The following is a 27,368-nucleotide window of genomic DNA, read 5'->3' as shown; positions in this document are numbered from 1 at the left end:
GTGCCACTTCATAAAGGAGGTGATCGAACTCAAGCATCAAACTATAGGCCTATCTCTGCGTCAGGTGTTGCGGTTAAGTTGTTGGAGAAGCTTGTGAGAACTAGAATTCAGAGTTAGGTTGACAACAATGGTATAATCTTTTGATGGACAGCATGGATTTGCTAAAGGGAGGTCATGTTTTAGTAATCTACTTACTTATTACAATAAATTGATGCTTTCTTGGACAGAGGAGAAGGATACACAGTAATATACTTGGATTTTGCAATGGCTTTTGATAGAGTACCTCATGACAAGTTGACATTCAAACTATAGCAGATGGGGTTGGATATTAGATTAGTGCATTGGATTGGAGACTGGCTATCTGATAGGTATCAACAAGTTGTGTATGTGGTGCGATATCCAGGAAAAGGAAAGTCACTAGTGGAGTGCCTCAGGGGTGTGTTTTATGGTCATTACTATTTAACTTATATATTAATGATATTGGCGAAGATTTAGATGGAGATATTCAGTTGTTTGCAGATGATGCAAAGTTGGTAAGAACCATAAAGAGTAGTGAAGATGTTGTGGCCTTGCAAGAAGACTTGAATAAATTGAGTGATTGGGCAAGCAAATGGGGGATGTGAGTTCGTTGTTGCAAAATGTAAGGTTTTAAAATTTGGAAAACAATGATGGGATGCAGAATTTGTACTTGGTGAGAATATATTGTTGGAAGTAGAGGAAATAAGAGATCTGGGTTGATAGTGAATAAGGATCTAAAATTTAATGGACACATCGCCAAAATTGTGAAGACAACACAAAGACTTCTGGGAATGATGCAGAGGACACTGACGTGTAGAAGTAGGGAAATTCTTGTTCCATTGTATAAGACTTTGATTAGGCCACACATGGACCATTGTGCCCAGATTTGATCACCGGGTTGTCAGAAGGATGAAGAGATGTTGGAAAGGGTCCAAAGGTGACTTACTAAGGTAGTTTCTGACTTCTGGAATGTTGAGTATGAGGAAAGATTGAGAAGATGTAATTTGCAGAGTCTGGTGGAGAGAAGAAAGAGTGGAGATATGATAGAGACCTACAAGTTGGTAAGGGGTTGTTATAAGATCAATGGTGGAGAAGTTCTACAGAGAATAGTGGGAGATTAGAGGAGAACGAGAGGTCATCCCTGGAAACTGTATAAGGAAGGTGTGAGTAGGGGAGTGAGAGGCAGGTTTTTTTCGTGCAGAGTTGTGAATGATTGGAATGCCTTACCTGAGAGTGTGGTGTCTGCAAGGAGTTTGAGTGTGTTTAAGACATGGTATGATGAGATGTGTGTGTGTGATAAAAGGACCTCCCAGATGAGTCTTTGACTCCATGAGGTCTTGGGAAATAATAATAATAATAGTATCCTTTCCACCCGACCCCTCATTCCATTCTACAGCTGCAAACTGTTCTCCCAAGATTTTCATAATTACGAGCCTTGTACTTCCATGTATACCTTTTCCTCACATTGTTGGTAACTCCAGGTAATCACTTCATGGACACTTTTGCCAACTGGAGGATCATTTGAAACTTCCTTTATAATAACAATTTCTGATGAGATGATTAAATCCAAGATCCTTATGTGCTCTTCGTTAGTTATCACTGAAAAGCTCAATAAACTCATTTTCTTTACTTCCAGTCACTATTTTGTCATCCCAAGCTATATTGCTGTAATTAAAATCACCCATAATGATTGCTGTTTTCCTGCTGCTTGGCCAAATTGCTTATGTATTTCCTTGTCACTACTCTCCGGGTCTCTAGCAACATCCAACGAATCTTCTTTTCTACGTCAGCAATTCACTTCCTTTTTTGCCTTTTCTACTTCACGAAAAACATCATACCCTGTAATTTCTATCCCTGTCAGAATGTCAGCTTCATCCAACCATGTCTCATTTATTTCAACAATTTTTGGGTGAATCAATGCAACCATTTCATTTCCCTTGTTTCTGATACTTCTAGCATTCATATTCAAATATATCAGCTGATAACAGCTTATTGTGTACTTTGTATCTTCATATCTGCTTGCAGATTCATGATAAAGCTGTATAAAGAAGATATGAAATAAGAAGACAACATCGTTTAGCATAGAACAGAATAGAAATTTATAATATGCTTTCAACATCTCTCTCTAATCCAGAGTATTTTAGTAATAAGGTGTGACACCTTTTGACTACTTGTATATGGAAATATGACTTCTGCATTACTTCAATCTTGGTATAACTTCTGGGTCTGGCTCCCACTGATGAGACCTCAATAAAGATTGAATCCTGTCTGGGTAATGGACCTTCCCATAATGCATTGCATTATGGGATACTAAGGCAACTGATATGAAGTCATTAGCCTCTGTATAGTAGCCCAGTCATGAAGTACTATGTTCTCCCCAGGAGCTTTTGAATGGGCAAACCCCCATAATGCATAGTATTATATATTTCCATAAAGATGTGTAGATTGCATTATAGGATACTAAGGCAACTGATATGAAGTCATTAGCCTCTGTATACATGTAGCCCAGTAATGAAATACTATGTTCTCCCCAGGACCTTTTGAATGGGCCATCAGTATAACCATCCGGCTGGTTATACTGATGGCCCTGCTAATTAATATTGCGAATTGACATGGCTAAATAATGAGCCAGAATGGAAAAATAATTTAAGACATTTTTTAATTAATAGTGATGAGAAATTGAACCGGAGAGACTTGATACTCGTGAGACCAGTTTAATTTCTTGCATTGCAAGCCAATCTCGAGAGCTTTGGATATTCAGTTTGATGCACATTAATCTGTATGCGGAAAAAGACAAAAATCGGGATCTTGAATAGTATCGGCTGCAAAGAAGATCTTTTACGAAAGATACATAATTTTGATGTTTGAAAGAAATAAATTGTGATAATTGAGCGAATTAGAATCGAAGGCAAAATCAATGTTAAAAATCTACATTTATTTTTCTTAATAATGGTTTTTGTTCAAAGATTGTGAGTCAAATATTTAACATTTTATTTTGTAAAAGAAAATATGCCTGTGTATCAAATATAGTTGTGATCTGGAGGAATTCTCGAAACTCTCGAGGACTATGACCTGTCTCGAGTGATACCAATTCCCATTCCTAGTAATTAATACTTATAAATAGTGAAATTGTGACATATCGCACGTTATGTGTCTTAAGTATTACTGTCAGTGCACAATTCAGTGATTTGTTCTGATTAATTTAATAACAATGATATTTTGTATTTATTAAATTACCCCATAATGAGTAAAAAGTCAAGTCAGAAAACCACACTCTTAAGTTATTTTAACCCTCCTACTGGCCAAGGTGGATGAAATAGCAAGACTACTCCAGACTTTTTCATGGATCAAAACTTCATCGGCATTCTAGCTTTTATCAAGTATTTACCCTCCTCCGCTGTTAATCCCTTAACGGCAATTTGAGAGCCATTAGCGGATTAACTGTGGTCTAGCGACGTTTGTGTCACTTGTCTTTACATGTACTCTGTTACTTCGAATTTTCTTCACTGTACTAGGATATTTGATCGTTTTTTTTTTTTTTTTGATGAACAATTTATTTCTTGTGTCTCTTTCCAAAAATAGAAGTTTCACATCTGCCAAAATAAATAATCAATCCTGAAATGACCATAGATCAGCCTTTGCAATGAATATACTTTAGTAATAGTTAATTTCCTCCTATTTACTGACAGTATAGATTCTTTTTCGCGAATTTGCAAATGTTTGTTTACGTTTAAAATATTTTGTCAAATATTTATATTTTTAAATAACATTTAGTGAAATAAATATGACATTTTGCTTTCTTTCTTTGCAAAATACCTTTATATGGATTGTCACATTTCAGGAACGATTTTTTTTTTTTTTTTTATGAACAACAAATGATTATAAACTGCATTACTCTGTTTCCGATATTGTATCTTTTTTTTTTAGTATCAAAAATTTATACCTAATGGTATTTTATCAGAGACGCTTCACCTTCTTCTTTTGCTGAAAATTGCAACAGAGGTTTTTTTTTTTTTTATTTTTTTGTAGGATGCACATTACTATAATATCCGGTGCCTAACCACTGTAGATATGTTGAAAATATAATAGGAAGGATATCCTGTATGGAATGATTAAAAATTTATGCTCATTTTTGGGATTTTTTACTGCAACCCCCCCCCCCCCTCCTGTCCTGGAACTGAGTTGCATAACTATTTTAAATTTCTACAGCTTTGAAAGCTTTCAGACAGTATTCAAAATCTCTTATTTCAGTTTACCATTTTGACAAAAGAAATAAAGCAATAATATTGTTGTATATCGAAGTTTCTAATTCTGTACTCTTTCTTTGAATCTGAAATCGGTGGTCTGCTGAAATTATTCTAAGATTTAGAAATACTATGCTGTATTTTCAACATGTAAAACCCACACAAAGAAATTTCAATTGTATTATTTCTGTTTTTTTTTTTTTTTTAAAATCTAAATATTACTACTTCTATTTCTGCTGATTGCTATTTCTGAAATACGTCTTAGAAATGCTGGACAATAATCCTCTTACCTAGAGGAAAAGCTAAAAGTCTTAGATTACTCTTTTGAGAAACAGAAAGTTTCCTAGAAGTCGCACTAAATTGCCTCAAGCAAGAATGTCTTGTTTCGTTTTCTGTTGTTCAGATATCCTAACACAGTGAAACTGACATTTCTTTTACAGGCTGATGAAATATTTATGCCAAAAATGATTTCTTTATTTATAGTGATCAGTTTCACTTTTATTATCGAAAAATTCTAAATTATTTGATAATTATCTTGAAAAAAATTACTTCTATTGCTGTTGCTACTCTTGCTTGCCATCTCACAAATGAATTGTATATTGGGTCTTTCTAATATTCCTTTCTGCCCAGTAACAAGTTGTAGACTAACGGATATTACCAACCCCCCCCACCACCACCACCACTACGAACCAGATCAAAAGAACATACCCAGAAGGCAGCACACTAAAGTACCTCGTGCAATAACTGAATATTTTACAGGCAGAAATTCCTTGTTCTCTTTTTCCATCTTTCTGATTGATTAGCAGACATTCGAAGCATATTCTGATATTGCATTTGTAGGATGACAGTGTTTTTAAATATTAATTTCCCCTATTAGCCAACGTCACATAACTTCCTGATTTATAATAATAGGGAAATAATATGTATATTTTCTTATTTATAATTTGCAAATTTATAATAATCAAAACTTAGTTTCTGTGTCGAAAAAATTAACCGTTATGTGGAACAATTATTATGGAAAAATGACGAATGAAATAAAAACTGTACCAACAGCTTTCGGGTGTCTGGTAATGTTGCAACAGGAGGGGGGGGGGGGCTGATGCTATCCAAGTCGAAATAAAGTTCATTTGTATTGTGAAAGGAAATGAAATTTCACATTTGATGCATTTAATATACATATTTTGAATGCTAAAAATAAGCAAATGTATCACTTACTTCAAAAATTGGAGAATAAAATATCTGAATTATGCAGTAAATATCTATAACTGTTAATTTCATTTTGTAATAACCAATTATACAGGGAAACCAAAGTACAAAGAACAGTAGATTACTATATAATATAAAGAAAAAATTTAGAATTTCATGTTATTCTCTATAAAGCAAAGCTGCTCCAGTGTGTCTTAAAGGAAATCTGTGAAGTATTATTCGATTTCGATGGTTTTGTACAAAAATAAAAATAATATAATCTGGAATGTCAGCAGCCGGTTTTCTTTTCTTTTTTTTAAAAGAATATTTCAAATAATTATCGTGAATTAATTTCTTTGAGAACAAAGAATAATGTTTTGTCTAGAAAGCAATTAGAAAAAAAAAGTGCAAAAAAATTAAAAATGAAATTGGTTCTCCAAGCTAAGGCAATATTTAAGTGAAGAAATTATGCAAGACCTTTATTTTGTCCAGAAATTAAAATTGTATTGTACAATAAAAAGAGAAAACAAAAATATAAATAATTTCTCTATTTTTAGTCTATCGTATATAACTAAAATCCAGTTGACCAGCATAGAACAAGTATGTGCGTTTCTTGTTATAGGCAACTGAGAGGTAGCTACGAATGTGAGATAATCCGATTAACTGTTCTCTTCAGCGTGAAGGTTTATCACACCTTCTAATGGACAGGATGGTCAAATTGCACTTCTTATCCTGGTTCTTTAAACAGGTGGGCTGAATCATATCCAGATTTAGTTGGACGTCTATAGATGTCCTAGCCGTTTGGAAGGTTAAGAAAGATGAAACCGGTAAGCATAGTAGCAAAGACACCAAACCAACAACACACTTGCCGATTTCTGCAGAGTCTCTTTCAAATGTAAAACATGCGTCTGAACACCACTTGTCAGATATTAACAGTGAGTGGTTCAAAAAATTCCTTTGGTTAGTGGTGACAGATAATGGAATGATGGGTTCCACATGTATGAAATATGGAAAGAGATGACCCACAAACAAGGAAGTATATCTTGGGTAAGTATGCCATGCACAAGACTTCGAAAAGAATGCTTGGTTGACCATGAACAAAGCAAGTTACACACTGATTCTTGTTCACATATAATTGAAAAACATATACTAGAAGAAATTGGAATAGGGTAAATTGAAAAATCAATTTCAATTTTGAATAACTTGCAGAGAGATGCTTTTCTGGGAGCTTTAAGATCTATGTATTGGTTAGTGAAAAATTAGTTACCACATACTACATTATTTGAAAAATTGCTTGAGCACTGCAAGGCTATGGGCTGTTCCTAGTTAGAACATCTTAATGTTGGTAAAAATGCACATTATACCTCAGAAAGAATAATGCAAGAGTTGATTAATATCTTAACATCAGAAATTAGATCTGCCATACTGAAAAATATACATTCTGCAGATTATTTCAGTGTTTTATGTGATGTAACTACAGACATCTTAGTTTTAAAACAGCTGATTGTGTACATTAAGTATGTTTGGAAACTTAGAAAAGAGGTCAGGGTTAGTTTTGTATCAACTTGCAATATCATTGATGGCAAAACTGAGACTATAACTAACAAAGTAATTGAAACCCATGACAGTCTAGGCTTAAAAACTTGTAATCTTGTGGGCCTAGGATCTGATGGAGCAGCTGTCATGATTGAAAAGCAAAAGGGAGTTGCAAAACTGCTCAAAGATAAAACAGATGGACTCATGGTCAACTGTCATTGTGTAATCCACCAACTGGCTGTTGCTAGTGCCCAAGAAGCTGCTGAAGTGCCTTATTTAGTTTTTAATGTTTAAATTCTTATGTTTAATGGTATCTTAAGACAATTGTTTTTCTTCTTCCAAAATTCCTCAGTCAGGATGGCTGGTTTAACCCAAATCCAAAATATACTGAACAGTCCTCAGATTAAACTTAAAATGACTAGTGACACTAGATGGCAGTCTCATGATTCTGCAATACAGTCTCTAAGAGAATGCATGGTGAGTGTTATAGCTGCATTGGAAAGAGAGGCCACCGAACGAAATGATATCACTGCTGAAGGTTTCAGTAAATATATCAGAACATACAATTTCATAGCTTCACTAATGATGCTTTCAAATGTGTTATCACATTTATCTTACTGGTCTAGATCATGGCAAAGGCAAGATGTTGACTTAACTGAAATAGAGCCAGTCTTAGAAGCCAGAAAACTATCCATCATGGAATTGAAAGACACTCCTGGCAGTCATTTTCAAAATCTTCATCAGCATCTTTCAGGTGAATGGTCAGACCTTCGCATTGATTATTCAGATTCTAATGTTATTATGTTTAAGACTACAATATATAATAAATACATAGGCACAGTTATTAAACACCTAGAAGCAAGATTTCCAGATATGCCAATCATTTCCTGCTTTTCAAGACTTTTCAGTGCAGAAAGTCATGATCAAAGTGAGGCTTCTGAGATTCTTTTTGATTATTATTCTAGAAATGGAAGTCCTGCAGTTTTAAACTCTGAAAGTACTAAACTAGAATGGGCAGTTGCATCAAAAATGATTAATGGACAGTCATACAAAAATCTAGATCTGCATTAAAAAGGATAAAAACCTGTATGAGGAATTGCACCAGTCAGAACACTCTAAATAATCTGATGCTAATTTCTCTGGAGGGACCAGATCCAACAGATTTTAATTACAAAAAAAAAAAGCTACTGACGACTGGGCTTCTGAGAAGAAGAGAAGAATTAATGTATAGAATTTTAAGCTGTGAGCATTACAAGGTTTTTCATTGCTTAATGAGAAAATAAGAAAAATCCTAGTCTTGTTTGTTATAATTACTATATAAAATATTATTCTTGTTTGAAGTAATTTCTAATAAAATTACTATTTTAATTTGTTATGAAAAAGGGTCTTTCTTAACTCATTCAAAATTTTTGTATTCCTGGCTAATGCTTTATTCCATCTGGCTGGTAAAAAATTTCTGGGGACAACACTGAAGAAACTTCACGTGTAAAGTTTGCATACACTTAGATAAAGAATTAAACCAAGAATGTAATTTCTTTGCATCTTTAATTTATAGTATAAGGAAATGAAAAAACTTTCAACAGGTTTCACTTTGCAAATAGTTTTAACCCACATTGCATTTACTAGGTTTAGAAATGATCACCTTTATTCTTGGTGCTTCTGGCATTATTGAACATGCATAATTGCAGTTCCTCAGGATGATGGCTATTCTAGTAAATCTTAAGAACTAGGTTCACATATGCAGCTCGAGTTGATTCCTGAACGAAATTCTCTATTCCACTGTCACTCATTATTTTTCTGGTCTGTCAAAACTATTCCCGCTATTCTATGTGGTTGTCCTTTCTATGTTTCACTTTGTCATTACAGTTACAATTTTGACCACTCTCCTATCCAAATTTTCACCTATCAAAACTCATGTGACCATGCTCACACTTCTATTTACCCTATTTCTTTCACCCTTTCCTTCATCAGTTTCTTCAAGCAAAACAGCAAAATCCATATAATATAATGTAATCCATCCTGCCATTTATTTTAATTATCAGAATCAACTCTCAGATAAATATACTGAACTATATTTGTCATACACATAATATATCTTAAACATTAAATAAGCATTCAGCTGTCCTTCTGAGATTCTTCTTGTCCTACCTTGATGACAGACTCATTATTATTATTATTAAACAAGACCTCATGGAGTCGGACTCATCTGGGAGGTCCTTTTATCACACACACACACATCTCATCATACCGTATCTTAAACACACTCAAACTCCTGCAGACACCACACTCTCAGGCAAGGCATTCCAATCATTCACAACTCTGCATGAAAAAAACCTGCCTCTCACTCCCCTACTCACACCCTCTTTATACAGTTTCCAGGGATTACCTATGGTTCTCCCCTGATCTCCCACTATTCTCTGTAAAACTTCTCCACCATTGATTTTATAACACCCCCCCTTACCAACTTGTAGGTCTCTATCATATCCCCCACCCTCTTCCTCCTGTCCACCAGACTCTGCAAATTACATCTTCTCAATCTTTTCTCATTCTCAACATTGCAGAGGTCAGAAACTACCTTAGTCAGTCGCCTTTGGACCCTTTCCAACATCTCTTCATATTTCTGAAAACCCAGTGACCAAATCTGGGCACAATAGTCCATGTGTGGCCTAATCAGATCCTTATACAATGGAACAAGAATCTCCCTACTTCTGCACGTCAGTGTCCTCCGCATCATTCCCAGAAGTCTTTGTGTTGTCCTCACAATTTTGGCGATGTGTCCCCTAAATTTTAGATCCTTATCCACTATCACCCCCAGATCTCTTATTTCCTCTACTTCTAACAATATATTCTCACCAAGCATAAATTCTGCATCCCATCTTTGTTTTCCAAATTTTAAAACCTTATATTTTGCAACATTGAACTCACATCCCCATTTGCTTGCCCAATGACTCAATTTATTCAAGTCTTCTTGCAAGGCCACAATATCTTCACTACTCTTTATGGTTCGTCCCAACTTTGCATCATCTGCAAACAACTAAATATCTCCATCCAAATCTTCACCAATATCATTAATATACAAGTTAAATAGTAATGGCCCTAAAACAGATCCCTGAGGCACTCCACTAGTGACTTTCCTTTTCCTGGATATTGCACCACATACACAACTTGTTGATACCTATCAGATAGCCATTCTCCAATCCAATGCACTAATCTAATATCCAACCCCATCTGCTCTAGTTTGGCTGTCAACTTATCATGAGGTACTCTATCAAAAGCTTTTGCGAAATCCAAGTATATTACTGTGTATCCTTCTCCTCTGTCCAAGAAAGCATCAATTTATTGTAATGAGTAAGTAGATTACTAAAACATGACCTCCCTTTAGCAAATCCATGCTGTCCATCAAAGATTATACCATTGTTGTCAACCCAACTCTGGATCCTAGTTCTCACAAGCTTCTCCAACAACTTAACCACAACACCTGACACACAGATTGGCCTATAGTTTGATGCTTGAGTTCGATCGCCTCCTTTATGAAGTGGCAAAATCTTGCTCTCCTTCCACTCTTTAGGAACTTGACCAAGTGCAAGACTTGTATTAAAAAAATATGTCAAGGCAGGTGTCAACTCTCTGGCACATTCCTTCAGAATACGCGGTGATATATTATCAAGTCCCACAGCCTTATTTATATCTAGTTTACTCAACTCCCCAAACACCTCTTACTCACTTACAGTCAGTCTCTCCTCCCCATCATTAACTGCTCTCAATCTCTCCATGAAGTCACTTTCACAAGATTGAAAGATCTTTATGAACTGCTCATTAAGTATCTCCACCACATATTCTGCATCAGCTGTCTTTATACCATTTCCTCCAATCAATGTCATCCTTCCATAATCATTCTTTCTTTTTCTGGCTACATATCGAAAGAACTCCCTAGGATTCTTTTTGGCTTCATTAGCTAACTGCTGTTCATACCTCTCTTTAGCTACTCTCACCAACCAAGTCACCCTCCTTGCCTGGTCTTTGTAGACCTCATGACATTGATTACTTCCACTTCTCTTATGCTGCCTCCACAATGCCCTTTTTCTCTGTATTGCATGTTTAATCTCTTTATACATCCATCTCACACCTACCTTATTTAACCTTCTCACCCGTGGTATACATTTAGACATTGCATCTACTAAATAATTTTTGAAAATCCCCCAAGCTGCATAGATCTCTTTTCCAGCTAACTCCCCATTCCATGCTACACCTGCAAGCTGTCTCCTGAGCTCTTCATAATCACCCCCCTTGTAGTTCCACATATACCCTTTTTTCACAGGGGTCCTTGCAATGCTGGCAACCACCCAAGTAATCACCTCATGGTCACTTTCACCAATTGGTGGATGATTTGACACCTCATTTATAATTACATCTTCCGATGAGATGACCAAATCCAATACCCTCAATCTTCGTGTGCCCTCTGTTACATACTGTCTGAGGTAGTTATCCCTCAAAAACTCAAAAAACTCATTTTCTTTACTTCCAGTTGCTATCTCTTCATTCCAGTCTATATTGCCATAATTAAAATCACCCATAATGATCACCCTTTTCTTATTTGCTTGGCTTATTTGACTATACATTTCACTATTGCCACCATCCACATTAAATGGTCTATAACAACATCCCACCAAGTATTTGATTTTATTCACCTCTATCTCACACCATACTGCCTCAAAACCACTGGCCCCATTTCACTCTTGCATCTCTAACTTGTATGGACATAACTCTTGCTCTATCATCAATAGCACTCCCCTCTCCCTTTTTACCCCTTCTATTCTCACAAAACACATCATACCTTTCCATCTCTATTCCTGTCTGGATGTTGTCCTCATCTAACCATGTCTCACTTATTCCGACAATCTTTGGGTGCACAGATGCAATTAGTGCAACCGTTTCATCTGCCTTATTTCTTATACTTCTAGCATTGGTATACAAACACAGCAGCTCATTTCTGGATCTACAGCTAGTTCCATTGATACCACCCACTTAATGTGATCTCTCCAAGCTGGACTGGGGCCATTTCCCTTTCTGCTTCTTCATTTTAGAACCCTTTGGAATTCCATCTGTTTCCTCCTGATCCCTGGTCATTCCATTTCTTTCCTGCCTACACATGCTCTCACCTCCTCTTGGAGCATCCACCTTTCTCATGCTGTGTACCCCTGTCCACCCTGAGCCTCCCCGTTTCCCTGCTCCTCTTGCACACCCATTCTCTCATTTTCTATACTCATACCACTCACTTCCCCATTCATTTCCACTTCTTCAATCTCTCCTGTCTTACTCTCCTGCTCTTCCACATCACTCCCCTCTCGATCTGATTCATTCTCTCTATTTACTTCTCTACCTTCCAGCAGCAGTCTCTCCAAGTGACTCACATCATAACCACTCAAATGCAGTCCATCACTCCCATACAGCTCACTTCGTCCCTCAAACTCATTCCACACATTAACAAACTGTACTCGCATCTTCTCACACATTTCAGCCAGAATATCATTCATAATCCTTGCTCTCCTCCTCATTTCACCACAATCATACCTAGGCAAAACACTGACTACCCTTCCTGTCACACTATTCTCTTTTATCTTTCCAAGCAGTCTCCTGACATTCATTTTGACATGCTCTTTCTTCTCTCTCAAATCATTTGTACCAATTAATGCAATTAACACTTTTGCTCGCTCCCGCCTCATATCCAATGCCTCAATCACTCTACTCATTTTACCGCCCGGAAAACATACCTTGTGTATTTTATCCTCTAGCACACCTTTAATAATGGTGTACATAATGCCATACAACGCCACTCTCTCATCTTTTGTTAACTCTTTCGTGCCATCATGATTAATTTTAATAGCTTTGACCTGAATTCTCTTAATTTCATTCTTCATCCATTTCATTTGTTGCCTCATCCAATCCAATTCACTTTCCAAATCTCGTGACACATTCTCTCTATCATTAAATCTTTCTGACTCGACCCCCCTCTTTCCACTTTCACTATTATTCTTCTTACTTTCACTCTCATTTATCTTTCTTTGTTTCCGTACTTTCGGACTAACATGCGTCCAACTTTCACTATCATTCTTCTCACTTTTACTGTCATTCATCTTTCTTTGTTGCAGCACTTTCGGTCCAACATGCGTCCATCTTTCGCCATCATTCATTCTTTTTTCGCTATCATTTATTCTTTCGATTTTTTTCACTTGTGATTTCTGCATCACGCCATTTCTGCTTTCATTCGTTCTCTCAATTTCGTTTCTTTCTGCCTCACTTTTGTCCCTTTTAACATCCATTACGGTTTTCAAATCGCTCTTTTTCTTTTTTCCTGATTTTTTAACATTTTTTCGCCTCTCTTTCTCACCATCCTTCTGTTTCAAACGTGCACTTGCGACACAATCGGTACTAACACTTTCTGTCATCAATTTCATATTTGCATTCATCAGTTCCTCGTTCAGGTCACACTTCACACACACACACACACCCTTCTTCCATCCACACTAAACATCCACAAATCATTTTTGTAATCGAAGGAATACATATAACAGACCTCACACTTAACTAAATGACTGAAATCTAAATTAAAATCATGGAATGACAATGCCGCCGCCATTTTTGTTTTCTCTCTGCTGGTTACTAGGTCTAATAATAACGATTTCGTAATTAGTTTTGGCAAGAAAAATCACCCACACTAATAATACCGGTAGTGTACAACGTTTACAGCTGCTCTTACTCAAATAATGACGCATATATACTTAATTATTCCTAGTAACACTTATCTTAATCTGGAGCTCTCCTCATGATCTTGATTCTTTCCCTCTTCTTTCTTGCCTCATTCAGGGACTCTTTGTCTTATCTTGTGCTATGTGAGAATCAGGATCCAGAATTGGATTGACAAGAATGGTATTATCTTTGATGGACAACACAGATTTGCGAAGGGGAGGTCATGTTTTAGTAATTTACTTACTTATTACAATAAGGTAACAGCAGCATTGGATGTGGGAGGTGGATACATGGTAGTATACTTAAACTTTGCAAAGACTTTTCATAGATTACTGCATGATAGGTTGATAATCAGAGTAGAGCAGATGGGGTTGAATATTATTAGATTAGTGCGTTGGATTGGAGATTAGCTGCCTGATAGATATCAACCAGTTGTGTATGGGGAAGCAATATCCCAGAAGAGGAAAATCACTAGTGGTATGACTCAGGAGTCTGCTTTAAGGCCATTGCTGTTTAACTTGTATGTTAATGATATTCAGCAATATTTGGATGGGATATTCAGTTGTTTGCAGATGATGCAGAGTTGGAACGAACTATTAGGAGTAGAGCAGATGTTGTGGCCCTTGAATAGATTGAGTGAATGGGCACAGGAGTGGGGATACCAGTTGAATGTTGTGAAATGTAAGGTTTCAAAATTTGGAAATTAGAAAAAAAAGATAGTATGTGGAATTTACTCTTGGTGCGATATGTTTATTGGAGGTGGGGAAAATAAGTGATCTTGGGATGAATGGTGGATAAGGATGTGAAATTTAGAGGACATATTGATGAAATTGTGAGGACAACACAACAAATTTTGGTAACGATGCAGAGGACGCTGACTTGTAGAAGTAAGGAAATTCTGGTGCCACAGTTTAAGGCTTTGATTAGGCCACTTATGGACTACTGTGCACAGATTTGGTTACCTGGATTTTAGAAGGATGAAGAGATGTTAGAGAAGATCCAGAGGTGATTGACCAGAATAGTTTCTGCTCTCTGGAATGTTGAATATCAAGAAAGATTGAGACAATGCAATTTGCAGAGTCTAGTGGATAGGAGGAAGAGGGATGATATGAGAGACATTGTATAAGTAAGGGATTGTTATAGGATTAACATTGAAAGGGTTTTTCATAAAATGGTAGGAGACGTGGAGAGAACAAGAGGTTATCCCTGGAAGCTGTATAAGGAGAGTGTGAGCAAGGGAGTGTGAAGTATGTTTTTTGCATGGAGAGTTGTGAATGATTGGAATTAATTAACTGAGAGCTTGTTGTCTGCAGAGAATTTGATTGTGTGTAAGGTGCATTAGTGATAAGCTGTGTGCATGACAAAAGGGACCTCCTAGATGAATCTGTGAATAAATGGGATCTAAGGATAATAATAATAATAATAGAGTATAATTATATTCTTTTAAATCATTCCTTCCAACCAATGCAGTCATATTTTCTACATGCTGTATCTGTGTGCCCATTTATTCCCTTGGTAACATCTCAAAATGTTCACCTATAAAACACACTTTTATTATTATTATTATTATTTAGGCCTCCAAAGAGTCAAAAGACTCATCGTGGGAGGTCCTTCCTAAGAAAAAACATAAAGTCTATCAAGACTCATCGTGGGAGGTCCCTCCTAGGAAACACAAAGTCTATCATACCACTTCTTAAATTCATTGACCGTTCTCTCTCTCACCACTCTATCAGGCAATGCATTCCACTTGCAATCTACTGACAATGTCATTGATATAAAGGTTAAACAATATTGGTCACAGTACTGAGCCCTGTGGGACCCCACTTATAACCCTCTGCCTCCTTGAAACTGCCCCACCATACACAACTCTCCGATACCTATCAGACAGCCAATCCTGTATCCATTGACCAACCTGACATCCAAACCCATGTGCTGCAACTTAAATACCAGTTTGTCATGTGGCACCCTGTCAAATGCCTTCACTAAATCCAAGAAAATGGCAGTATATGCCTTTCCCTTATCTACTGCTCTTGTAACTTTATTATAAAAGGCTAGTATATTACTAAAACATTAGCACCCATCACAAATCCATGTTGACTCTCACAGATAACATTACTCTCATCTGCCCAATCTTGTATATGGTCCCTAACTAATTTCTCTAAGATCTTAACAACTATCATATTTCCCTGAAAATAAGACCGGGTCTTATATTAATTTTTGCTCCAAAAGACTCATTTGGGTTTATTTTCAGAGGATGTCTTATTTTTTCATGTACAACAATCTACATTTATTCATGTATAACAATCTACATTTATTCATTTATTCATGTACAAAAATCTACATTTATTCAAATATGGTCATGTCATCTTCTGGAACATCATAACTCTTCAAACCCCGAATTCCGGCCTGAATTTCTTACAGCTCCATTTTCTGTAGAACCATTGGCCCCCCTCTCTCATGTCCAGCAATAGAGTTCTCCTTAAATGAGCACTTGTTGTCCATGTAGCCTGCTCATAGTGCATTGGTAACACAGCTGTCAGTGATTTTATCCCACGAATTCTTCACCCAAGTCATGACCTCTTGCAGGCTAGGCTTCACAAAGTTTCCTCGCTGATTTCTCTCCATTCTATTTTCAATGTAGTCATTGATTTCCATGTGCGAATGGTCCTTGAATGGCTTGTTTATTGCAATATCAAGAGTCTGGAGACAGGAATTATTTGATCTATTCTTCTCTCTGCAAGGAAGTTCTTCATGTCTTTAGCACGGTGAGTGCTGGCTGAATCCCAGACTAGCAGATATCTTTGGCCATCTCGTAAAACAAGTGGCAAGATTAAATGACCCACTTCCTTATAACTGTTTGTGTGCACCAGGCTTTTTCGGTTTCAAGAACATAAATGCCTGAAACACTTTCAATCTTATCTTTCTTGCCTTTAGTAATGATTAGAGGTGGGGCTTTCTTTCCATCCAGACGAATTGCCAAAATAACCTGGTTACTTTCATAACCAGTGGAAGGAATGTAGATTGATGAGGTACCCCTCTGATCAATTGTCGTTTGAGATCCTTGGCCCATAAACACTGCAGTTTTTATCCATAGCAATCATGTTGGAGAGCTAGTATTTAGAAAAGTCAATGCCATCAATAAAGGACTTGAATGCAAGTGCACATTTAATAACTTTAGTATCTTCCAGCTTGAACAGTGTTGTCAAACTTCTTAGAGATAGTTCATATCACTGAAGGAAGCCATCCAGCCAGTGTTGATGCTTTGAATTCTTCTGGGGATATTTCTAACTGTGGTGCCATTGCAAGGGCAAATGCTTGAATATCAGCCCTGCACACAACCAAAGCATTTGCTTCTCCTATCAGCAATCCATTCACAGCTGATGTCATCCACTTTACACCAAATTGTGTCCTCTTCTTCACTTGTGGAATACAGCTTACTATTGCTGCTAACAAATATTCCTTCACAATTTCTCAAGCACTAATGATATCCTGGCCTTCCACTTCCTCCCTCCATGAAACTTCCCCAAGTTGGTGTCTAAGACTATTATAATCACCTGCCTTATAATTCCACATACGTTCCCATCTCTTTGATACTCCTGCACGTCTATTCATCTTCCAAGTCAAAACCACATGGTCACTCTCTCTAACTGCTGGGAGAGATGTCATCTCAGTTATTATCAACTCTACTGATGCTATGACCAAATCCAAAGCTCTTGAACCTCTTGTTCCCCATGTTACATGTTGCCTAAGATTTGTCCCTCAAGAATTCTAGAAATTCCATTCCCTTATTGCTACATCATCTTCCTCTCCCCAATTTATACTGGTGTAGTTAAAATCTCCCATAACAATCATTCTTCTTGCACTTGCCAAGCTCAACTGTCTAAAGATCTCCTGGTCTCCACTCTCTGTGCTCCTTGGTTTGTAGCAACACCCCACTAAATATCCTGTCTTGCCTATCTCTACCTCACACCATATGCTTTCAAAATTATTTGTGTCACTGCCTTCCAAAGCCTCTACACTTAGAGGATGTAAGTTGTCTAAGTGTGGAGGCTTTGGAATGTAATGTACTTATCATAAGCAGAACTCCACCACCACGCTTTCCTTTTCCATCCTGTGGAAAAATGCCATATCCTGCTACTTCTATTCCTGTTATTATATCCTTTTCTGTCAACCATGTCTTAGTGATCCCAATAATCTTTGGGCAGGCTGATGCTATCAGTGTCACCAATTCCTCTCCTTTATTCCGGATACTCCTGGCATTAGTATAAAGCATACAAATGCCACTATTTCTATACCCAGCATTATCCCCTCTGGACTCCACTGGGCTCAGCGTTACCTGATGTTATCCCTCTTCTCCCAAGTACCCTTTCCTACAAGAGGCCACCCCTGCTACCATCCACCTTGGGCATTCTAATTTCCCTGCATATGAGGAAGGACGTAGGCATCTGGAGATGCCTACGTCCTTCCTCATTCAAATGCAAGCGGTCTCTCGCATACAATTTCTCTCTTTCCTCAAATGCCCTCCAAGAATCCACATATTCCAATCCACTCTTATGACACATTCTGGCTATTATTCTATTCAATATTTTTGCTGCTCTTCTGCTCAGCTCGTCACTATCATATCTAAGCAACAAGCGAACTATCTTTCCTCTCTGCATCTTCTTTCGTATTACCTCAAGCAAGAATCTCATATCTCTCACTGCCCAATTTACATTACCTCTCAAGTCATTTGTTCCTACCATCACAATCATCTCATCCACCATTTCACCCCTCTTAATTGCCATAGCCACACTTTCTATCATTCCTCTAGGCAAACACTCCTCATGCATCCTATCTTGCACTCCACGGATCATTGAGTCACCATATATTACACCTCTTACCATTCCCTCTCTCCTACTGTTTCCATTCTCTCCTCTTCTATCATTCCCATACCTCCCTCTCTTCCACTTATCCTATTCTCTCATCTTCTTTTATTCACATAACTCTCTCTCATTCCCTCTCTTCTACTGTTCCCATTCTCTCATCTTCTATCATTCCCACACCTCTCTCTCATTCCCTCTCTTCTACTGTTTCTATACTCGCCTCTTCTATCATTCCCAAACCTCTCTCACATTCCCTCTCTCCTACTGCTTCTATACTCTCCTCTTCTATCATTCCCATATCTCTCTCTAATTCTCTCTCTCCCTCTCCTACTGCATCTATATTCTCCTCTTCTATCATTTCCAAACCTCTCACTCATTCCCTCTCTCCTACTGCTTCTATTCTCTCCTCTTCTATCATTCCCAAAACTTTCTCTCACTTCTACTCTGATTCACCTGGCATACATCTCTTCCATACTCCTAATCTCATCTTTCATACATCTCATTTACAAGAGATTCCACCTCCTCTTTCAACTCATCTAACCCTTTCTGCAAGTTAGTCACTTCGTCATTCATTTACCCAATCAAAACCATCTCCTCATTCATGTGGAAGGTATGAATGACTTCACAGTCATTCATACCTTCCACACTACCGACTCTTATTTTCTCATTCATACTTCACTCGTCATTCTCTCCTATCACACTACTCGTCTCCCGACATTCATTTCCCATCCCTGAAGCAACTAGGTCAGTTATCGAAATATCTAATTCATTGATTTCCTCCCTTCATTTTGTGCATATACGCACTCCCCCTTCTCTCGCCCACCACATATCCAACTCCCAGGAAGCATACATGCTGCAAACACTGCATGCCACAAAGTCCTGTATTATGTTACATATAATAGAGTTCTTAAATGGTGGAGGACTTGGTGACATGCCATTTTTGATTGCAGCTGCATCCGCCATCATTCCTTACTGCCAAGTAAGTAACTACTAAACTAATCGCTAAAATTATATATGAACTTGTATCACAGATATACATATAAATAAACGCTAAATATAAACATATATAAATAATGCTATATTCAACTACACTAGATAGCAAAAACTTATCTTCTCTTCCAACACAAATGCTGCCGACTGTGACCTCACCTTCTCAGTAACCCATTGCTCCTTCTTTTTCTAGTATACACCTAAAGTATGAAGGAAGAAGTACTTGTTATCTTCTACAACAACTGATATTGCTACTGGATTCAAAAGTATCCTGTAGTCTTAATAATACTACTTTGGCTTCATGGAAGTCAGATAATAATAATAAATAATGATCATGCAGGTGTAGTAAGCATCTTTTTGATAATCTTTAGATGATATGAACAATAATTTCAAATTTTAACTGTGATATATTTTTATTTAATTGAAATAGGAGAGAAAGGAGAACCAGGGTTTCCTGGATTACCTGGTGTTCCTGGAAAAGATGGCTTACCTGGACATGCTGGAAGTTCTGGACCCCCTGGACCTTCAGGACAGAAGGGTGATAAAGTAAGTTTATACTTCTCAATAATAATAATACTCCCAGTACTCTAGAATAGACAACTTTTATTTAAACTTTCACAAAGATCTTTTTTCATTTTAAGTATTGCTAATTGGGGTGCTTAAGGGTCAAAGCTGTATAACTGAGAGGAGACCTCCACATAGCCTTTAAAGGAATGCGGAGAACCGACCAGGGCTTCTGACCTAATCCTCACCTTCTCGTGGTGCACCCTGTTGGGTATCTACTTGGATACTGAACGAACGAGGATGGACTGGCAATTTCGGACTTAGCTAACCAAATTGTATGCTTATTGGTTAAACCAAAATAAAAAAATGATGGTACAACATGACAAAATTTCATGCCAGGCTGGGGCATCGCCCGGTTAAACAAGGCCCCTGTTGTTTTCGCATGGAACCAGCACGAACAGCGAAAAGTCAGCTACTGGAACAAATCTGAAAACACACCCCAACTCAACATCACCAGAGTTAAAGATCGGTACTGTCAACATAAGAAGCCTGAATGGCAAAGAAATGGAGCTAGCTGAGGAATTAGATAAGTACCAGATCGACATAATAGGGGTGATTGAAACAAAAATGACAAAAACTGGTGAGATCTTTCTGAGCAATAAATGTAAACTGTTATATTCAGACAATGACAATCAAGGAAAAGAAGGAGTGGCCATAGTATTCAACACAAAATACCAGGCTAATCTTCTTGAATGGCAGGCAGTCTCAAGTAGAGTAATGTGGGCAGATATGAGAATTGGGAATTGGAAAATGAGACTTATTTATGCCTATGGTCCCACAGAAGGTTCTACTAAGGTAGAAGTGGAGGAATTTTTTGATGCTTTAGAAAAAGCAGCTGACACAATGAAAAAGGAAAAGTTGGTCCTTGTTGGGATCTTTGTTGAAAAGTTGGGATCTAAATAGCAGAGTAGGAAATGATTGTCAGACATACGAAAATATTTTGGGAAAATTTGGAGAAAAAGAGCCAAGCTAATAATAATGGCAAATACCTGTTGGATTTCTGCTCAGGACATGGACTGATTATTACTAACACCATGTTCCAACATAAAAATGTGCACAAATTCACATGGAGAGAAGAGGCAAGGAATAAGAAAAGTCTCATTGACTATGTTATTATTGATAGTGATGTTTTCTCCCTAGTGCAGGACAGCAGAGTGTACAGAGGATTTGAAATTGGAAGCAATCACCATTTAGTCTTGAGCAGGATAGAATTGAATTTCATATTGAAAAGAATAACATGTAAGAAAGTTTTAAAGCAAATAAAAGTTGAGCAGCTCTCAGATGTGAACTGTAGACTAAAATACACAAAGATTATTGAAGAAAAAATGAAAGAGTTTGAGAACAGGAATGTAACCTTGGAGATTCAGTGGAAGCCTTGAAGAAATCCCTGATTGATTCATCTAGAGAGACATGTGGTGAAGTTGTCTGCAAGGATAGAAAAATTAGAACTCCCTGGTGGACACAGGAAGTTAAAGAGGCAGTGAAGGAAAAAAAGAAAGCATATCAAAAGTTCCTGGCAAATAAGTCAGCTTGTGTTCTTAAAGAATACAGAGACAAATGCAAGAATGCTAAACACTGTGTAAAACTAGCTAAACAAAAAGTCATGGGAGGACTTTGACAAGAATATAGAAAATAAATATCAAGAAGGTGGCAAAATATTCTGGAGGTTGTTGAAGAAGCTTAGGAATGGAGGAAAGAGTGCTGTAAAAGGAGTTAGAGATGATAAAGGTGACCTGAAAATGGAAGAAAAAGATATCCTTGAAGTATGGAGTAATTACTTTGAAAAACTGCTAAATGAAACAAGCAGTGATGACAGCACAGTGATAAAAAACACTGACCAGGCATGCAGTCAGGAATACATAACCATACTTGAAGTAGAAAAAGCCATCAAAGGCTTGAAATGTGGAAAGGCAGCAGGAGTAGATGATATTCGACCAGAAATGCTGAAGTATGGTGGTATAAGAGTCTTACAGTGGCTGCACTGCATAGTTCAGAAAGCCTGGACAGAGGGACGAATTCCCGATGATTGGAGTAGAGCTCTCATAGTACCATTTATATAAAAAGGGAAATAAACTGAATGTGAAAATTACAGAGGTATTTCCCTACTGAGTGTTCCTGGCAAGATCTATGCAAGTATACTTGAGAAACGATTGAGAAGAATTGTGGAAGAAAAGCTGGATGAAGAACAAGCTGGATTCTGGCCAAATAGAGGCTGTCAGGACCAGATCTTCACTTTACGACAAATAGTGCAGAAATCATGGGAATATAACAAAGATCTCTATTTGAGTTTTGTTGATTTGGAAAGGGCTTATGACAAGGTGCCAAGAGAGAAGCTATTCAATACACTACATTATATGGTGTCAATGGGGCATTATATCAAGCAGTACTTAGTCTTTATTTGAGTTGTAAGTCAGCAGTTAGAATGGAAGGAAGTACAGGAAGATGGTTTAATGTTAAATCTGGTGTGAGACAAGGATGTACATTATCCCCTCTGTTATTCATTATCTATATGGATCACATTATGAAGGAAAGTAGTATTAAACATGATATCAAAATTGGAGATGTTAATGTCAGCTCTTTGCTTTATGCGGATGATGTTATACTTCTAAATAAATCCGCTACAAGTCGGCAAGATTCTCTGACTAAATTGAATAACTGTTGTAGTAGATATGGTATGAAGGTCAGCAATAAAAAGCCAAAGACAATGAAAATAGGCAGAATCATTGAAAATGTCAGCTGTGTTGTAAACGGGGAACCTGTGGAACAAGTAAAACATTTCAACTACTTAGGCACGATTTTTAGTGAAGATGGTAAATTAAATATAGAAATAGACAACAGAATCACCAAAGCTGGTATGGTGGGAAGTCAATTGAATAAATTCATATGGAATAAGAGAGAAATTAGTCACAACACTAAATTAGCTGTATATTTCAAACCAGTTTTAACTTATTGATCTGAGAGCTGGGTCAGAAGTAAAACACTTGACCAAAGACTAGAGACCGCAGACATGAGAGTCCTGAGAAAGATTAGAGGCGTGAACAGATGGCATCAGTGGCAATATCATTGTAAAAATGAGGATATTAGGAAAGAACTTGACATTGTTAACATCCAGGAATGCGTTAGCAGAGCTAATCTCAGGTGGTATGGTCACTTAAATAGAATGGGAGAGGAAAGATTTGCAAAACAAGTGTTCTCTGCCAGGTTGGCAGGAAAACGACCCAGAGGAAGACCAAGATATAGGTGGAATGATATGGTACAAAGTGCCTTAGACGATAGAAATATAAGATCTGATAATGTTGGAGTCTTGACAAGTAACAGACTGATTTGGAGGAAAATTGTAGATAGGAAGTTAGTAATGATATAATTGTTTCATGTGGTACTATCATATCCTGTACACCCCTTCAGGGTACATAGCAGGAATTTGATGATGATGATGTATTGCTAATTCTTGTTCAGAAATTGCGTTGTTTTTACATCATTAATTAAAATTTGACTCTCACTTTTTCCAAATTTTTAATGGCCAAACTCCTAGGGGTAATAGCAGGAGAGACTTGCTTTCTGGTGATATTCTACATTTGAATAAGAGTGGTAGTATGAAGCTAGGTAGCTGGTTGATAAGTAAAATGAATCATTAAGTCCAATTAAGAAAAGGACAATTAAATAGTGAATTAGTAAAATTTAAATTAGTGAAAAAGTAAAGTTAAATGCTTTTGCAAAATGATAGAAATTGATGAAGGTAAATAAGGATCAGGAGGAAGCAGTTAGGTAGTATTTATGATTTCAGTGGAATTGTTTCCCAAATGGGGGGAGAGGGAGAGAAATGAATGAGATGTGGTGATAGTTACTTTGAGGCTGTTTAATGTAAGGTTCAGGTGAGCAGGAAATGTAGGAGAGAGGGATTCTGAGCTTTTTAGGTTGATTAGATCGACTAATTTTATAATAGTGAGTGACTTGAAGTATGAAAGCATGTATTAAAAGCAAGCAACACATATGAGTTCAAAAGAATAATAATTTCTCATGATGACTTCTATTAACTTTGTTAATAGAAGTCATCATGATGTAACCATTTAAAAGTAATTGTGTGGGTTTGACATGGGAAGAAACTAGTCAGGTGCATCCTACATTAACAAAAAGAACAGATGGCAATACAAATGATATGAAGGTGGTGTAAAAAGAAGAATATACATTGGCTGCATGAAGAATATAAAAAGCAAAGAAGGAGAAGTTGGCACTTGAAAATGATTGGCTAAGGCCAAAAAGGTAAAGTCTTTAAAAAATTCACAATTCTATTGCTAGTAGAAGAAAGTGAATGTATTGAAAACACTTTAGATGCTGTGGATGTAACACCCTCTGAATTTATAGCAGAAAATATTTCTGCATACAAATTCCCATTTTAAGTTTCCCCTTTTTATAACTTCTAGGGATGAACTTGTATACTGTCTTGTCTTTTTGTTATATGGAAAATTTCTTATGAATCTACTTCATAAGATGCTTTAGTAACTTTATATCCTAGGTAACTCTATATCCTAATATCAAAGGTGGTGCTATCTTGATGCTGATTGGGAAGAGAGATTGTGGTGTTTTGTCTTAGAAGGTAGCATTTTTTAATTTTTATTTTGTTTATTTATTTATTTATTGTGAATAAATATTCCACAAAAAGTTGTAAACATATCACATTAGTACCATGAGTGGAGTAAGGAATTCTTCAAATTCTCTTCAAATTACATCTTCTCAAACTTTCCTCATACTCGACATTCCAGAGGTTAGAAACTACCTTAGTCAGTTGCCTCTGGACCCTTTCCAACATCTCTTCATCCTTCTGAAAACTAGGAGACCAAATCTGGGCACAATAGTCCATGTGTGGACTAATCAAAGCCTTATACAGTGGAACAAGAATCTCCCTACTTCTACACGTCAGTGTCCTCTGCATCATTCCGAGAAGCCTTTATGTTTTATCATTTTTTCTATGTGTCCCCTAAATTTCAGATCCTGATCCAATTTCACCCCCAGATCTCTTATTCAGTATATCTTCACCAAGCATAATTTCTTCACCCCATCTTTGTTTTCCAAATTTTAAAACCTTACATTTTGCAACATTGAACTGGCATCCCCATTCCCATGCCCAATCAATCAATTTATTCAAGTCTTCTTTTACGGCCACAACATCATCTCTGCTGTTCATGGTTCGTCCCAACTTTGCATCATCTGCAAACAACTGAATATCTCCAACCACATCTTCATCAATATCATTAATATACAAGTTATGGCTCTAAAACAGACCCCTGAGGCACACCACTAGTGACTTTTCTTTTCCTGGATATCGCTCTCGCATACACAACTTATTGATACCTATCAGATAGACAGTTTCCAATCCAATGCATTAATCTAATATCCAAACCCATCTTGCCTACTTTCCACTCCTTAGGAACTTGACCCACTGCAAGACTCCTATTAAAAAAATATGTCAAGGCTGGCGTGAACTCCCTGGCACATTCCTTCAGAATACATGGTGATATTTTATCAAGTCCCACAGCCTTATTAACATCTAGTTTGCTCAACTCCCCCTGCACCTCTTGCTCACTTACAGTTAGTCTCAATCTGGTAGAGATACTTAATGAGCAGTTCATAAAGGTCTTTCAATCTTGTGAATGTGAACTGTTCATTAAGTATCTGCACCACATCTTCCACAACAGCTGTTTTTATACCATTTTCTCCAATCACTGTCATCCTTCCATAATTATTCTTTCTTTTGCTGGCTGCATATCAAAAGAACTCCCTAGGATTCTTTTTGGTTTAATTAGCTTACTGCTGTTCATACCCCACTTTAGCTACCCTCACCAACCAAGTCACCTGCCTTGCCTGGTCTTTGTAATCCTCATGGAATTGGTTATTTCCACTTCTCTAATGGTGCCTCCATAATGCCCTTTTTCTCTCTATCGCATGCTTAATTCATCCATTCATCCATTTCACACCTACCTTATTTAATATTCTCACCCTTGGAATACATTTAGACATTGCATCTACTAGATAGTTTTTTAGTTTAATTTTATATTAGATTAATTTTAGTTTTTGAATATTTTACCATTTCACCAGATTCACCAAAAAATGAAAAGGAATGTCATCCATTGTCATACATTTTTATCATATTTATACAGGTAATCCACGGAGTTAAAGACTCAACATGAGAGATCAACACACGCACACAGAAACATTTACCTATGATACACACAATACTTATGATCTATCTCCTGAAACTTATTTGCTGTTTGGGTGTTCACAACGACCTTTGATATTGACAGAAAGATTGAGAACACAATTGGGAGCATACCTTGCAGATAAGCAAACCGGATTTACGAAAGATAGAAGCACAATTCAACAGATTTTGACAATGTAGTTAATAGCAGAGAAAGCCAGGAGAAAAATATATATATATATTCCTGCTTTGTTGATTTTCAAAAAAGCATTTGACAGTATTGACCAGAAAGTGACATTAGCAGTGCTAGAATCCTATGGAATTGATAGAAAACTAATAGCTATATTAAGAGATGTTTACAAGAATGTAGTTGCAACAGTTAAAATGGGTTATGATTTGGGAAAATGGTTTAGAACAAGCAGAGGTACTAGACAGGGAGACTAATATTACTAAGTATTTTCATCGCACATTTACAAAGTGCAATGGATAAAATGAAGGAAGATGCAAAAGGAATATCAGTACATGGGATGAGAATTAACAATCTGAGATTTGCAGATGACATTGTTATCATTGAAGAAGACAAAAAAGAACTACAAAAAATATTGAAACTGTTAAATGAGGAAGGAAAGAGATTTGGACTTGTTATGAACTTGGAAAAAACAAAGACAATGGTATTTGGTGAGAACATGAAACAAAAGATACAAGCAGATGGAATTGATATAGAAAATGTAGAATGATACTTATATTTGGGAAGTAAAATTACATATGATTTGGACTGTAAAAAAACAAATAAAGATCAGGATTGCAAAGGAAAGAACAAATCTAAAGGCCATGGATAACATGTGGAAAAGTAAAGTGATCAGCCTGCAAACAAAACTAAGAATGCTGGAAACATGCATCTTTAGCAGTGTACTGTATGGATCTGAAATGTGGGTAATAAATAAGGAATCAAGAAAAATAATTTTGGCATTTCAACGAACTTGTTACAGGAAGATTCTAAGAATAGGATGGGTACAGAAAATCACAAAT

The 27,368-nt window shown here is 36.8% G+C and overlaps 1 protein-coding gene across 1 annotated transcript in view; it reads left to right on the top strand.

Annotated features, from left to right (window-relative positions):
- The window catches only part of Col4a1 (Collagen type IV alpha 1), a 903,940-nt gene that overhangs the window by 508,507 nt on the left and 368,065 nt on the right, over positions 1-27,368 (top strand). Inside the window, exon 21 of the mRNA XM_090402880.1 lies at positions 20,013-20,128. Within this exon, the coding sequence (XP_090259006.1) occupies positions 20,013-20,128 (116 nt within the window). The remainder of the gene's footprint in view (positions 1-20,012; positions 20,129-27,368) is intronic.

Source organism: Typopeltis vanoorti, chromosome 13, assembly GCF_054136105.1.
Source record: "Typopeltis vanoorti isolate ZY-2024b chromosome 13, IOZ_Tvanoo_1.0, whole genome shotgun sequence".
Classification (NCBI taxonomy): Eukaryota; Metazoa; Arthropoda; class Arachnida; order Uropygi; family Thelyphonidae; genus Typopeltis; species Typopeltis vanoorti.
The sequence above is the reverse complement of the archived record's forward strand: the minus strand, read 5'-3'. Positions and strand labels throughout refer to the sequence as shown.